Genomic DNA, 15,429 nt, shown 5'->3' with positions numbered 1-15,429 from the left:
GATGGACTTCGCCCCAGAGAGGAAACATGTTATTTCCTTCTTCAATCATTTTATTACCTTCTTTAATCATTTTGTTACCTTCGTCAACCATCTTATTATTTCTTTTTATTACTCATATGCGGGATAAGTAGGGGAAGAGCGGGCAACTTGCCATACTTAGACTTGGGGGGGTTGCAAAATTGTTTCTGTAAAGTTTATGTCAGAATCCTTTTACGGCAAGTAAGGGTAATATAAATAGATTGTTATGGTAAAAAGGAAACTCTGCAAAACTTTATTTGGAATTGCAAAAAAATATATTTTAGATATCTTGACAAAAACCATCTTGCCCGACATACATAGGGCAAGATGACCTGCATGAAATAGTCAATCATTCACTTACATAATTCACAAGCTGCGAAAGCTCTTTCAGGTGCTTGGAGTTTTTACCTCGGCTACGCTACGCTTCGCCTCGGCAATTTAAAAACACCGCGCACCTAAAAGTAAACTTTCGCAGCTTGTAATGTAAATAAGTATTTTATTGCATGTTATGCTGTCCTTCGAGGCGAAGCCGCCTGGTGATAAAAAGTATGGCTTTTACCTCTTGATGTATAAATAAAGTATTTAGGTACACTTGTTCTCAACTTCTTGCTTAATTTGCTACAGAAATAAAGAAAATACAAAATGAATTTCTGATGGAATACTTGACAGTGATTTACTGTCATAAACGTATTTAATTGTAAAAAAACTTCATTGTTATCAACAGATTCAATCATTCTTGATCACCGTATTTTGCTCAAATGAACAGGCCGGAGAGAGCCAAGAGTCTCGACTATTTAGAAGGTCGTGCTATTTATATAAATACAATTACCGAGTGCTTTGAAATAAATAAGTTGCGGTTTTTGATTATTACGTGTTGTTACCAATAGTTGTTAAGAATAAATTTATGTAACACTCCCTTTGAATAATTTAATTTACATTTATTATGAAAAACCGTCAAAGCTTTTTTAGAGTGTAAGTTCTTAAGACAGAATTTTTAGATTCAGTAAATACTGTAACATAAATAAGAGGCATTCGACAATTGATATTAAACTTAATCCAATGATCAAGCCGAAAGTGCCACCAAAGTTACCTGAAAGTGTGTACCCAAGAATAGTAAAAAATTCGGGTAGAGTACAAATATTCATACATACTTAATATTTCAAACCAGTAGTAAACAACATCGTGTTTATACAAATTGGAAAATCTGTTGTAGTAATAAATATGAACGACCGTGTGATTCCTGCTTTTATGTTTATGTATGATTGCCCTCTCCGAAACTACGTCATACAAAGTGGCATCACATGAGGGATAGCATGTCTGACTGCAACGTAAGGAGTCATGTTGTTCGCGTTGTAAAAGTCCTAAGTCATCTTGTTCTGGATATAAAAAATTCCATTTGTCTGGAAAAATGTCGAATGAATTGCGGGATAGATGAATCTTAGTGAACTTTGTACTTCTATATTGATGTAAACATGCTAGATTATTCAGTGTACATACTGAATCTGTTGTGCTTAAGGGTATCATAAATGGAATACACTGACATAATGCTAAAGTGCTTGCAATTCGACAATCCACATTACAGTCGCTCTGAGAATAGACTCCGTTGAATTTGGTTGGTCTTTCTTCATCAAAAAGACACTGTCTCTGAAAAAAAAATTGGTTAAATTGATCTAGAATAGTAAATATAAGTTGCAGAAGGCATCTATTCAAGCACGCGTAGCGGAGAGTTGAGGAACAAAGTGCTTGAAGGACCTTCTGCAACGAATCTTTTATACTATTTTTTCTATTTTGCCGCTTTATACCATTTTATAAATAAAAAAATAAAAAATTTAAATGTAGGGAATTTTGCGGTGGTTGGTGACATTTTTTATGTGGCATAATTTTAGCCGGCTGTGAAAAAAAAAAAAATTAAAACGTCAGATTATTTTATTTTCGCATTTGATGTTTGAAAATGAATGCTGAAGAAAGTTTATCACTAACGCCGCCGCAAATTAGGCAAATTGCACAAAAGACGTTAGAAAATTTACTGCCGGAGAAGTCCAAATCCCAGAATGAAAATTAAACGTTTTGTTCATTGTTATTTATTAATTTGCTTTATTCTCTGCGTTCTCTGCGAGATTTATTTTTTGACGTCTGTCAGTTGACAGTTCACGCTACCAACATCAATACAATAAATTTTACTAGTCTATTCTAACACGCCAACGACCTCACTCAAATGACGTCAGTTGGGTGCTAGAATAGACTTATTCTAAACGCAAAATAGAAAAAAAAATCTTTTTACTTTATTTAGTGGATATTTGATAACTTCTCCAACGGTTTTAACAGTTGTTGGTTTAATTTTGAGAAAATTTTCAGTTCCTACTTCACCTACAATTTCAGTTAGGCTACCACTAGGTTTGTCAGGATAGTCAGTAGGGATGAATATTTGTATCTAAAACAGAAACCGTTTCTAGTTTTAGTAATAACTTTGACAGAAAGAAGTCAAGATATTTTTATATATATATATATATATAATCAATACCCCTTTTTACCCTTTGGTGTAGGGGTTCATTATTAATTTTACTTTTACTTGTTATAAGTTATCTTAAATTATTTAACTGTGGACAAATCCGGACCAGCTTTTTTTGTCTTGCGCTATCTTTCGCGCTTCTCTCCAATTTAATCCTCGTCTTTCCATCACTTTGGCGACTGTTCCGTTCCAAGACTCGGGGGGCCTTCCCCTTCCTCTTTTGGTGTTTATTCTTGCGTCCCATATTCTTCTGACTTGCCTTGTATCTGCCATTCTGGTTAGATGTCCATACCATTTCAATTGATTTTTCTCGATTGTTGTTGTTACCGGTTCTATTCCTAATTCTTCCCTTATGTCATCATTTCGTTTATGGTCTCTTTTTGTTATTCCTAGTGCTCTCCTGTGGTATTTCATTTCGACTGCTTGTATTCTGTTTTTTTGTCTCTTTGTTATTACCCAAGATTCACTTCCAAATGTCAATACTGGACGAAATATTGTTTGGTACACAGTCATTTTGGTCTTCCTACTAATTTCATTCTTTCCTATGAAAGTTTTGCCTAGTGAATGGTATAGTTTTGTCGCCGCCGATATCCTCTGGTTTATTTCTGTATCTTGCTTCCCCTTGTTGTTTATTGTGACTCCCAAATACTTGAATTCATTGACTTGTTCGATTTTTGTATTTTCAATTTCAATGTCTACATTTTTCTCGTCTTTTGTTATTACCATTATTTTTGTCTTTGCTATGTTTATTTTCATCTGTTGTTCTTTTAATACTTTGTTCCATGTGTTGAGATTTTCTTGAAGTTCTTTCTCGGTAGATCCAAACACAACAAGATCGTCGGCAAAAGCACATTCAGAGATTTTAACTGTTGTTAATTTGTAGTGTCCAATTTTTACTTGCTTCACTTTTTCTTTGGTCTTTTTGATTATTTCGTCCATCATTATTATGAATAGTAGCGGGCTCAGCACTCCTCCTTGTCTAAGTCCATCTACGGTTATGAATTCCTTCGATCTGTTGTTTTTACTCCTGACATAGTTACGGCTATTTTGATACAAACTTTTTGTAGCTGTTATAAGTTGTGGGTCCATCCCTTTTTTTTCTAAGCATTCCCATACTTTTCCCCTCGGTATCCTGTCGAACGCCTTTTCTAAATCTATGAATCCTAGGTATAATTCTGAGTTCTTCTGAATTGTTTTGTATATGCTCTCTTTGATTGTAAAGATGTGGTCTTGGATACTGTGGCCTTTCCTAAAACCGCTTTGTGAGTCTGTCATTTGTTCTTCTATTTCTCTTCTAAGTCTTTTTTCTAGTATCCTTTCGTACGTCTTTGCTACTACACTCAAAAGTGTGATACCTCTGTAATTGTTGCAATCTAATCTATCCCCCTTTTTATATATTGGTATCAGTACTCCTATTTCCCAGTCGTGTGGAATTTTGCCTTCAGCCCATGCTTTCCTGAATATCTTCAGTAATATTTGGGTGCCGTTTCCTCCTAAATGTTTTATCATTTCTGGGGTGATTCCATCGTGTCCTGCTGCTTTTCCGTTTTTTATACTTTTTATAGCTTCTTGTACTTCTGTTAATGTAATCTCATTTTCTCTATTTCTCTCGTTATTTATTTCTGTTTTGTTCTTCCTTCCTTCTTTTACTGTTTTTCCTGTTGATTCTCTGTTTGTCTTTGTAGGGTTCAGTAATTCTTCGAAATGTTCCTTCCATCTTTCCATAATCTTATGCTCTTCTGTTAGTACTTCTCCTTCTTTGGTTTTAATGCTATTGATTATAGGCTGTTCTTGTTTCTCCGTTTTCAAATTTTTTAGTACACGGAAAAAAAGTTTCTGGTTTTCATTTTTATTTTTTTCCATCTTTCTTCCAAAATCTTCCCAGGATTTCTTTTTTGCTTCTATTACTAAATTTTTCACCATTTCTCGTTGTTTTTTGTAACTCATATAGGACTCTTTTGTTCTTGTGTTTAAGTATATTTCCCATTTTGTTTTCTTCTTCTTAATTTCTTTCTTAATTTCTTCATTCCACCAAGCTGTTTGTTTTTTATTTTTATTTATTACTACGGTTCCGCATACTTTTCTGGCTCCTTCTTGTAGTATTGTTTTGAATGTTTGCCATGCTTCTTCTATGCCCATTTGTTCTTGTTCTTCTTTTGTCTGTTCGATTTTTTGTTCTACATATTCTTTATATTTTTCAGCTTGCTCTTTTTCTTGTAGCTTATACGTTTTTGTAGCTTCATGGCATGGTTTCGATTTATTCTTTGCTCTCTTTTCCGTATCTTGTTTCGTTCCGTCTGCTATTTTCGCTACTAACATGTAATGGTCGCTATAGATTTCAGGTCCTCTTTGGACCTTAGCGTCTTTTATCATTGTTCTTTTGTTCCTTTCTACTATTATATAATCTATAATTGATTTTTCTGCTCGGCTTTGTACTTCTCTTGTTATTTTATTTATTTCTTTGTGTGTATAAAAGGTGTTTGCTATGATTAAGTCGTTTTCTATGCAATATTCTATTAATCTTCGTCCATTTCCATTTCTTATATTTTCTCCATGGTTTCCTATTACTTCCATTGTGGTATTATCCTTTTTTCCAACTCTTCCGTTTAGGTCTCCTATGACGAATACTGTTCCATTACTTTTTTCCACAGCTAAATTCATTTCTTCCCAGAATTTATCTTTTTCATCTGTTTTTTCGTCTTCGTTTGGCCCATACGTTATTATTATTGTTATTGGGTTTCCTCCATTCTTCGCCTCAACTTTTATTATTCTCTCTGATATGTATGTCCATCCTAGTATTTTCTTTCTCCATTTCTCGTTTATCAGGCAACCCACTCCCGCTTTTGCTCTTTCATTTGTCGGTACTCCGCTGTAAATTAGGTAATACCCGTTTCCTACTTCTATTGATCCTTGTCCTTTTTTCTTTGTTTCCGTGATTCCTAGAATATCTACATTTATTTTCTGGCATTCTTCTATTAGTTCGTTCTCCTTTCCGCTTAGTCCTCTAATGTTCCATGTTGCTAATTTCCAATAATTCCTTGAGTTATCCTTATTTCGTGTTCCTTTTCCGTGCCGTGTCTTTTCCATTTTCTGATTTCCTTGTATATGTTTATCTAGTTTTTTGAATCTTGAGGTCTCTTGACTTGTTCTTTTTGTTCTTCCAGTCGGTATGTCTTACTGTTCCATGTCCATATTTTTTCGTTTATTGTTAGTTTCTTGTAGCCGATTCTTACTTTATTACCTTTTTCTTTTTCTGCATTTGCCTCTTCCCGTATCCATCCTTGTATATCTCGTTCTTTTTTGGTGAGGTCATTTGTTATAAAGATCTTTCTATTCTCGTTTTCCCGTAAGCATGATTTTTTCTTCATTATTTCTATCTTTTTCTCATATTTACTCACTTGTCCCACATACATTTCCTTATTGATTTTGTATACACTTTCTATCTCGACGTCTATCCCCAGGTTATTTTTGATCCACTCTTCTAGTTTTTTCTCCAACGTTTCATTTTTTTCTTTCGTCAATTCCATTCCATAAATTACTATGTTGTTCTTTTTCTGGTGTCTTTCCATTTGTTCTATTTTATCTTCCATGTATTGCATTTTGGTCTTCATTTCATTGTTTTCTCTCTTTATCTCTTTGTTTTCTTCAGCGAGCTTGTCTAGTATCTCGTGATATTTGTGGTTTTCTTTTCTGATCTCCTTCACTTCTTCCATAAGTTTTTGGATCATGCTTTTCAGGTCTTCCATTTCAGTGTCGCTTCTCTTTTTCTTCGGCGGTGTTCTGACTGTCTTTCTGCTTTTCTTCTTTGTGTCGTTGTTCTCTTCTTCCTCCCTTTGTCTTTTCCGGCTATCGTCTGTTGAATACCCTTCGACGTCACTCTCTTCTTGTTTTTTCATTTGATTTTATGCAGCACCTTCTACCGTTTGCTTGCTTTATGTGTTGCCTATGTCAGAGTAGTAAGGGGTTTTCTTCCGATTTCTTTCCTCGTACGAGAAAAAGCTTATCTGCTTTTTTGTTTCTCGCCGGTCACTTTACGATAAAGTTCTGCTACCGAATTTCACAGTATATTTTGCGTTTATTCGTACGGTTCTTTATTCCTTCCTCTGGTTTTTCCACTATCACTATCGTCTTTAATTACTGTCACTATCACCACTGAGTTTTGGTTTTTATTTCTGCTCGCAACTGCCAAATTTTTGGGTTGATTGCGGAGCGAAAATCACCGTGTTTACTCAACTTTGCCAACCTCTCATTCCTTCCTTTTATGATTTATGTTATTTTATTACTTCAATGCCACATGCCTACCGTCACTCCTTGAGAGTACAAAGGTGCATACATATAGTCTTCAATTTCATTATTTATTGTAACCGATAGTCCCTTGTCAATACCTGCCTCGCCTGTAATGGGAAAATCTTCCATTTCACCTTCGCTGTAAATGAACGTAATTAAGTATTAAAAAATAAGTCATACGTATTTATTTGAAGCCGAAAAGCAAATGAAAACTGTAGCTTTGTTTTGTTTTAAATTGTCTTATTTTACTAGGTTTCCAAAAAGCTACTTACTGAAAGTGAAGAGTTTTCTTAGCATAATTAAAAGTACAACAATATCCATCATAAGTTAATCTCAGTTTAAAAATGTTTGAGCAATTTACGTCGACACCTTTCCAACGACAATTTAGCAAAAGATCTTCGCATTGCAGCGTAAGCTAAAAATTGCAGTTGAATTAAACGCGTTAGGGACTCATACAAGTTTCAGATTTACCATTTTCATAACGGTGATTATGTTTAATTGTAATTTTTCGACTATATTTTGTAACATGCTGATAGTGGGTTTATCCTCTTTGTTATAACTAAAGTCGTATAATTTTCCCAACATTTGTGTTTTGTTAACTATTTCCACAACATCTAATTTTGTGAACTGAGCTCTAAAAAAATGCAACAATTATGTTGTAATATGTATAGGTATAAATGTGTTTTTCTCTTGTTGTCGATGAGAGTGTCAATCTCTTAAGTAGGTATATACAGGATGTTAGGTAAATGTCCTGCCAAACTTTAACCGCGAACCGCGAGCTACTGGCTTCATGTAGAACTCGGAAAAAATATTTAAAAAATTCTGTCAAAAAATAAATTGACATTTAATTTTTGAGGTAATTTTTTTTTAACTGCTTTTAGTCTTCTACGTTGTCCCACAACCTTGTAGGTAAAATTTCGGCATATTTTTAAAATACACCCTGTATATCATATTTTATAAAACGTACGCCAATGCGAAGTAACCTCTAAGAAATATGCTTTAAAACAATAAAACCGCATTGGTGTATGTACGTTTTATAAAATACGATATACAAGGTGTATTTTAAAAATGTGCCGAAATTTTACCTACGAGGTTGTGGGACAACGTAGAAGACTAAAAGCAGTTAAAAAAATTGTACCTCAAAAATTAAATGTCAGTTTATTTTTTGACAAATAATTTTTTAAATATTTTTTGCGAGTTCTACATGAAGCCAGTAGCTCGCGGTTAAAGTTTGGCAGGACATTTATCTAACACCCTGTATATCTAAAAAATAATACTTACACGTGCTTTGCAAATACAGTGGCCTTCTTTTTGCTGATTTTGTTCATATTGCAAATAGCAATTCCCGGATAAGGAATTTTGTTAACAGGGAGATAAGTGCTTTCTAAAGTTGTTACAGTGGGGTTTGTCAAAAATTCTTGCCATAAAGAAAGTACCAGACCGATTGTTAAGACAATGAAAATAATATAAATGCAAGACCAAACTATTCTGAAACAAACATCGCTTCACCAAAAAGAATTAGCGAGGAATTAAAAAACAAACCTTAAAATTACGTATTTGTTTTCTTTAAAAAAAATATAATCGTTTAAGTTAGCCATTTGGGGATGATGGAATTGCAGACGTGTTTGTTGTTGCTAGACACAAATTGATTCAAGTGATTCATTTGTTGTTTAAAATTGCCAATAAACGCGTGACCGGAAATTAAACCTAGGAGTAAAACACGCTAGAATATTCAGGAGAGCCGGTTTTCTCTGTAAATCTTTCTGGTAATTTTTTTGTTGTTTGCATGCACTGGGTTCATTACAGCAGTTACTGTATACACTAGGTTCGTTACGGTTGATTAGTAATAAAGAACGCTATTTCAGGAAAATTTGAAAAACCATGAAACTGTTTAATACGAGTATTTTTCTTTCATAAAAATCACGTGAAGTAAAAAACAATAAAGTTCTTTATTTTCGTAAAAAGTACACTCTAGTAACAAATATGATGTATAAAAATAGCTAAATAATAATAATTAAGAATTAAATTCATGCAGAGCAGCCCGTATTTTTGATGAGCTCATCTATGTTTGCTTTGAAAATCCTATAATTCACCTCGGAGGGATTCAGTCCCTTGTACAAAAAAGCGGGCATCTTATCCGAAAGAATCCATAAATTTCTGTCTGAATCGATCTATAGAAAGTGCTATTTATCAAAACTGATCTATGAAAACAATATGAAATACCTTAATGTCATTGGTAAAAATTAGGGTTTGATTATCCTGAACGACCAGGTCCAAATTCTGTGGGTTTAGGGGTTTCTTAGGGTTCCAGCAAGCCACACCATCTCTGTTCAATTGAGTTAGGAACAGTACGTTGGATTTTTCGTCGAAATCGGATGCCGAAGCTTGAGTCAGATCGCCTCGGTTACCTTCAATCTAGATACTCTAGATTTGTTGAATTTGTTTCATTAAAAAAAGAAACACTCACCTTGAACAAATAGTAGGAATGGGGGTCTGTGGCAACAGTCTTATTCTTCAGTACTTGTGTGGAAACCGAAAACTCTCGTGTACTAGCCAGTGGATGAAAATACAGTGTACGGAATCCGGTTTCCTGTTGAGGACCTAGTGCTAAACCAAAAACCCCATCCGTCCACTGGAAATTGACACCGCCAACATTGAAATCACCTTTAAGAGGATCAAAATGGAAGAAGTTGTGTTTGACTCGCCACGAATCATTTTCAGACCAAGAGTAAACGACAAGACTGTAAGCACCCAAGTCGGGTAGATAGGCGAAAGCTTCATCGCATTTGTCAGCACTGACGTCCACAACCTATTTAACATTTATTAGATTATATTATAGTGAAGCAGAGCGGACACTTATCGTTTACATACAATGTTAGCGAAAAAGGAATCCTCCTTGTAGTCAGTGGGCTTTAAATTATAGCGTCTGATCAGTTTGTCCGTTTTTAAATCGAAAACGAGAATAGCCTGAGGTGAAACTTGCTTTCCTTCTCCCAAGATATCAGCAAGACCCGTATCCATCACCCACAGCCGATCACACGCATCGACTTTTACTCGAAAAGTAGAAACGATTTGATTTTCTTCAGGTGTTTGACCACTTTCTGGAAGCGTGTTGGCTTTCCAGCTTGGATATGGTATTAGCGAACTGGTTTTATTAATGGGTGAGTTTAGAGGTAGGAAGTTTAAAGAAGCGGCTATTCCCGCCTTCCATCTGAAAGTGTATGACATTGAACATAATGGAAAGTATTACTGTCTTCAGTAAAGTGAATAATGACTGTGAAATTTGCTCACGATGCAAATATGCAATATTTATAAGGTCGGTCTACACTTCATCACCGTCTTGCATAATGCGGTTGTTGCGGAATTTCTTATTGATGAAGTAGATATGTATAAAAATATATGTAGGTATAAAGTCCATTCAAAGGTGAGAATTGTAATTTTGAGGTTAAGTGTTTAAGTGTCAAATTACTCAAATTTATCGGGGGTTCGTGTGAATTCTATTCTGGGTATGTTTAATAAATAAATGAAACGTTCTGAGCAATAATAAAACAATTTGAACGAAATTGAATTTTATTTGAATCAAATAAATGTCATAATTTATAGTTACCAACATAGTATGAAAAAATAACTACCTAGGGTTTTTTAAATTTTACCAATCTAAAGCAACAGGTGGTGGTTTTTTGATTTTTGAATGGACTATAGTTGTATGCCATCTGTCAAGTTTTTTCTCATAAAAATGTATAAAGTGTAAATTGCACTCACAAAGATCTTTTACCCTAGGTAGTAGATAGTTAACATGCTGTTTCACAAGATTTATGGTGCAACATTTTCTTAACACATTGACAAAGACATCGGTGGCCTATTTTCGTCATTAGTTATGTAAATTATTCTATGTAGGTTATTTAAAATAAAGTTCAACACCAATATTAATAGAATTCAGTTAAACATCTAGGTTAAGGTGGACCACTTGGTTTTGAAAATATTTGCAGAACTGAGAAACTTACAATGAAAGTAATGCATCAGTAAATGAAGGACGTGACTTTGAGTTATTTTACATAGAATTATTTTTTGCTTGGAGCTAAAATAGAAAATTACCTCGGAACCGTAACAAACAGTTTATCCTTCCATCTGTCCAATCCCAATGGCAAATTGTTTTCCGGAACGTATTGACCAGACTTAATGGCCTCGTCTTTGATCTCGTTGTTGGGCCAATCGAAGGATAATTCATTCCAGGCGAAGATTTCGTCGACTGCGGCTTGGATTTCAAGCAAACCGATCACCAACAAAAACGATAATTTCCACATTCTTAGAACGATCAAATAAACACTCTCCGTTTAACTAGAATGCTTTCTGTTCTGAGGGAACTGATGTTTAATATCGATGTTAAAAACGGTAGGTATTTCTCCCACTTGTGTCAATGGTAGGCTATCCATGACCCTGAGATCGGATAAATGTAAAAAACGTACATTCATTCCGATATTTTGTGAGGTCAATTTTGCGTTCAGTGAGAGAACGTACCTCTATCTCTATAGCATGTACAAAATATTTACAATTAGGGTCCCAATACTTCCAGTGGATCCTGTTGAAAATTGAAAAAGTGGCTCAAAAACTATCACTGACAATGAGAATAAAACACTGGAGCTTGATCGAGTTTAATACTCAAGGATTTTGCATTTGAATGATTTTTGTTGACAAGCACGTACCTAATACATTATTTTTTTGTTAACTTAGTCATTTCGCAGAATTATAATCTACAAGTCTACTTCATATTTCGTTGAATTCGTGTATATTACATTCTTTTGTCAAAATTAAAAGTTTCCGTTACGTCGTGTATAAATAAATTCTCATTTTTCTTCTTTGTAAACTGCCTCTTAACTGCCCTAAAGCAAAATGAGCAGATAACGAACCGTTGCCTTTGACAATACATTCAACGTCACATTTCTGACAGGTCTTGAAAAATTTGTCAAAACTGTCAAAAGCAAATGCGAAACCATTTTTAAAAGATTTGGAAGCTTCAGGGACGTCGTTTCAAATAATAAAATATTGTATGCAACGAGTTTCTGAGTAAATTGGGCTTTTCTAATTGCCCTCGAGGCCTTAAAACCCTCGCTACGCTCGTGTTTTAATCTTGTCCCTCGGGCAATTAGAAAAGCCCAATTTACACAGAAACTCGTTGCATAAATAACTATCTACTATTATCAAATGATTGCAAGCAATTGATATTTTTAAATAATCCAATCTCAATAACAGAGATTATAAAGCATTTGAGTTTTTCATGATTGTATCTTTCAATAAATGTGTAACTGTTTCAAATAACCTTTTTCTTGCTGTTAAAACGGTTGACCTAGAAATTTTTTAAATACTATTTGTAGTGCTAAATTTATTTTGAGCTTTTCCTTATTACTTTCGTTTTTATAAAAAAAAGTTCATACCATTAATTCTCACCTACGAATAGAATAGCGAGCTGCTTCAACATTCCAACGATAGCATAGGTATAATAGGATAGGTAGTAAACAAAATGATGCCTATTTTGAAATTTCAGGAGTAAGAATTAAAATTCAAAATTAAATCGATTAAGTTGTTGATACTGTTCGTAAATGGTAAAAAAAAGCATGAACATTACGCAAGAATTATTCGCTATAAAATGCGTAAACAACTACAGTATAATAGGTTGTCACATGTGAATGATTTTCTTTATTAATTTATTACTGAATTCTGTTATAAGCTGTTGTTAATTTTACTGATAAATGTAATTTGTCGCACATGATTGTTACTCGTTTCTAGGCGGTCCTACTTCAAAGTCCCAATTTAAATTAAAAAAATCCGTACCACGTCCATCGTGAAGTCTGATGTTAGAACGTATCTTTCCGTGTGGTAAATAATCTGGAAAGTACTTAGATTGGGGTGCAAAATTTACTAGCCTGTAGGAACCCTAAAAATGAAATTCTTCAGAGACAGAAAACAAATGAGTACATTTTTCACAAACTTTCTTTATATTACATAAACTGATATATAGCTGAGCATTTTTAAATTGTTCTTTCAAAGAAAAAATGTTTGCTTTTTCAATTTTGCACGTATCCGCTGTAATATGAGTACCCGTGAAACGGTACTCGTTGTGATAAAACTGATAAGCCTTTAGTGAACCCTAAAATAATAGATTATAAAAATTTGGAAATAACCGTAGTTTATTAATATCATAATATCTATAGGAACCATAATATCATACAAAGACGTACCAACAGTTTTTGATTGGTCAAATCTCGAATAATGTCGAAAGAAGCATTTAGGCCCAAGAAAGTCCGGTTAACTTTTCCAAAATGAAAGAAGACGTTCCTTATAAAACTGTCGTTAACGTAAACCAGTTCAGCTCGTTCAGCATAAAACTCATAATTCTGGGAAATTTTAATGTAAAATTAATTACAGAAAAATATTAATGTCCTACTGTGTTGTTATTGAATGATAATAACACAGTTTTCTGATACGTTAATAATCTCCTAGGGAATTATCTTCAAATAACAGTCTCTATAGCGTTATAATGACTTCGTTGCTTAGTTACGACCAAATTTTGACTGATAGGTATAAATTAATCAAATCATTGTCAATCCAAAAACACACGAAATCAGTCGGACATTAAGTTTTGAAGGCACCACGGGTGTTATAATGATACGCCCTCGGTCGGCGTACTCCCCTCGGGCCGGAGGCCCTCGGGTTTCACTCTGCCGACCTCGCGCGTTATCAACCTTATAACACCCTTGATACCTTAATAACTATAGGTACTCACTTTGCACTCGGCGAAATCAATTACATTTGTAGCAATGATGGAAAGACCACAAATTACAATGAAAAAATTCATCGTGATCGTGCAATAAATGGAAGTAATATCAAAATTTTCAAAGTATTTATAATGAAGACTTGTAATTTCCGCTCGAAAAATGATAACCCACTAATGATAATTACTGAATCGTTAAAACAATTGTTACCCATAATAGCGAGTTTAATTGATTCCTGTTGATTAAACTCATTCGACGCGTTTGTTTCTACATTTTTGGTGAAAATCGAAGACCACGTAGAATTTTTGGGAAATAATATCTGTGCCTTTCAGAAAAATGTTGAATATTTTGAAGTTAATTTTGTTTGTTGGCATTTTGCTCGCTGTCACACCTTCGCGTAGACTGTATGGGTGGAGTGTGCTATTGCTATTAACCATAGGTGTGGTTGTATCCACTTTTTTCAAAAAATCTGACTACATGAGTTTAATTTCCGTGAAATTAGTGGTTGCAATTTTTATGGATGCGACCCTTTTTATCTTTAATTGTGTAATCATAGTGGCAGCCACGTCTTGGAAAAGAAAACAGTGGAACAAATTGATGAGGAATTTGAAGATGATGTCTTTACAATTTAATAATCTCGCATCGTACGTTAATTGTCTATTAATTCATTTAATATTTTGGGCTGTTACTGTTTACGATACCTATGCCTGGACCGATATTATGGGTATTGAATTCTTTAAACAGTATGGCGTTGAAATACTCCAGTCCTACTTGCTGTTTCACTACCAATACCTAATCTACGTGATTTTATTGACGCTATTGTCGAGCTACCGAAACCTAATTTCACGTTTGTCCTCATGTGCGCAAATAAATTATTCAGATGTGATTAAAATCAAACATCATTTGTCTCTGTTGCAAGCAACCGTTCGATATTTCAACGACGTTTTCGGGTGGTCCTTTTTATTGATTATTTTATACACCAGTCTTCAGGTTCTTAACTATTTTGATGACAGCTTCAAGAGCGGATCATTATATGACGAGAACGAATACGACGAAGTGATTATTTCGAATGTGTGTTTCTTGATAATAACAGCGGTAATTTTCTGTTTACATAATTGTTACACAATAAATTAGGAGCGTATGTCTTATTGCAGGGTGCGACTACAGTGTTGATTTGGCTATGTGATGCCGTTTTACAGGAAGCGAAGGTTGTGTTTGTGCTGACACGTAGATTTCGTTACAGCGCTGACATTAAAATGCAAAAAATGGAAAAATTTCTCTGGGCTGTCACCAATAATTGCCCAAGATTTTCAGCTGCGGGATTTTTTTTTATTGACAGATCATTGATTCTTAAAATTTTGAGTGTCATTTTTGGTTTTTTGATCGTTATGATTCAATTGAAAGAACGCGGAAAATTCAGTGACTGTGTAACTTTACGAGTTAATAATACTCTTTTTCTTTTAAATTATACCCATCAATCATTTATTGAACAAAAATAATTTGATTTAATTAAGTGAACATTCTCATTTTGAAAATAAACTATAATGAGTATGTAGTGAAATAATCTTTCCAATTTTACAACAATTTTAGTTGTAATAATGGGGGTATTATTCATTTTTTTTTGAGAAAATGGCAAATTTTATTTTTGTAAAAATTTTAATTCACCTCAAACAAATACAAACAACCATCTAAGGTTAACAATAAAGTTTAACGCAAATGTTGAAATTATTCCCTGCCAACCATTTAGCACTTACCGACACTTTGTACACTGCGCTCAATAATGTCAGGGCTTTTCGTTGCATTTTAGAGCGAATTCGCTGCAGTAAATCTTCTAAATGGTTTGGT

The 15,429-nt window shown here is 34.1% G+C and overlaps 2 protein-coding genes and 1 long non-coding RNA gene across 6 annotated transcripts; 1 reads left to right on the top strand and 2 right to left on the bottom strand.

The window, feature by feature from the left end:
• Positions 1 to 245: 245 nt before the first annotated feature.
• On the bottom strand, positions 246 to 8,656 carry LOC138125948 (sodium channel protein Nach-like). 4 transcript variants are annotated; one of them, XM_069041533.1, is made up of 9 exons: positions 8,357 to 8,656; positions 8,096 to 8,302; positions 7,286 to 7,448; positions 7,087 to 7,229; positions 6,830 to 6,953; positions 2,390 to 2,449; positions 1,473 to 1,662; positions 1,170 to 1,418; positions 246 to 1,108 (listed from the first exon to the last, which is right to left on the bottom strand). In XM_069041533.1, the coding sequence occupies exons 1-9, from the start codon at positions 8,410 to 8,412 to the stop codon at positions 999 to 1,001; spliced, it is 1,302 nt and encodes a 433-aa protein (XP_068897634.1). In that variant the 5' UTR covers positions 8,413 to 8,656; the 3' UTR covers positions 246 to 998. The 4 variants fall into 4 exon arrangements, with proteins under 4 accessions (XP_068897634.1, XP_068897633.1, XP_068897635.1 ...); XM_069041532.1 differs by having other exon boundaries at positions 2,300 to 2,449; positions 8,357 to 8,655; XM_069041534.1 differs by lacking the exon at positions 2,390 to 2,449 and having other exon boundaries at positions 8,357 to 8,655.
• An 88-nt stretch (positions 8,657 to 8,744) lies between these two features.
• yellow-c (L-dopachrome tautomerase yellow-c) lies at positions 8,745 to 11,229 on the bottom strand. Its single transcript, XM_069041539.1, has 5 exons — positions 10,910 to 11,229; positions 9,686 to 10,025; positions 9,282 to 9,623; positions 9,038 to 9,229; positions 8,745 to 8,985 (listed from the first exon to the last, which is right to left on the bottom strand). The coding sequence occupies exons 1-5, from the start codon at positions 11,116 to 11,118 to the stop codon at positions 8,842 to 8,844; spliced, it is 1,227 nt and encodes a 408-aa protein (XP_068897640.1). The 5' UTR covers positions 11,119 to 11,229; the 3' UTR covers positions 8,745 to 8,841.
• A 2,660-nt stretch (positions 11,230 to 13,889) lies between these two features.
• Positions 13,890 to 14,827, top strand: LOC138125957 (uncharacterized). The gene is made up of 2 exons (XR_011157561.1): positions 13,890 to 14,679; positions 14,739 to 14,827. It is a non-coding gene; the product is annotated as an uncharacterized lncRNA (long non-coding RNA).
• Positions 14,828 to 15,429: the final 602 nt, after the last annotated feature.

This window comes from Tenebrio molitor, chromosome 3, assembly GCF_963966145.1.
Source record: "Tenebrio molitor chromosome 3, icTenMoli1.1, whole genome shotgun sequence".
In the NCBI taxonomy this organism is placed as follows: domain Eukaryota; kingdom Metazoa; phylum Arthropoda; class Insecta; order Coleoptera; family Tenebrionidae; genus Tenebrio; species Tenebrio molitor.
This window is presented reverse-complemented; position numbering and strand designations above follow the sequence as displayed.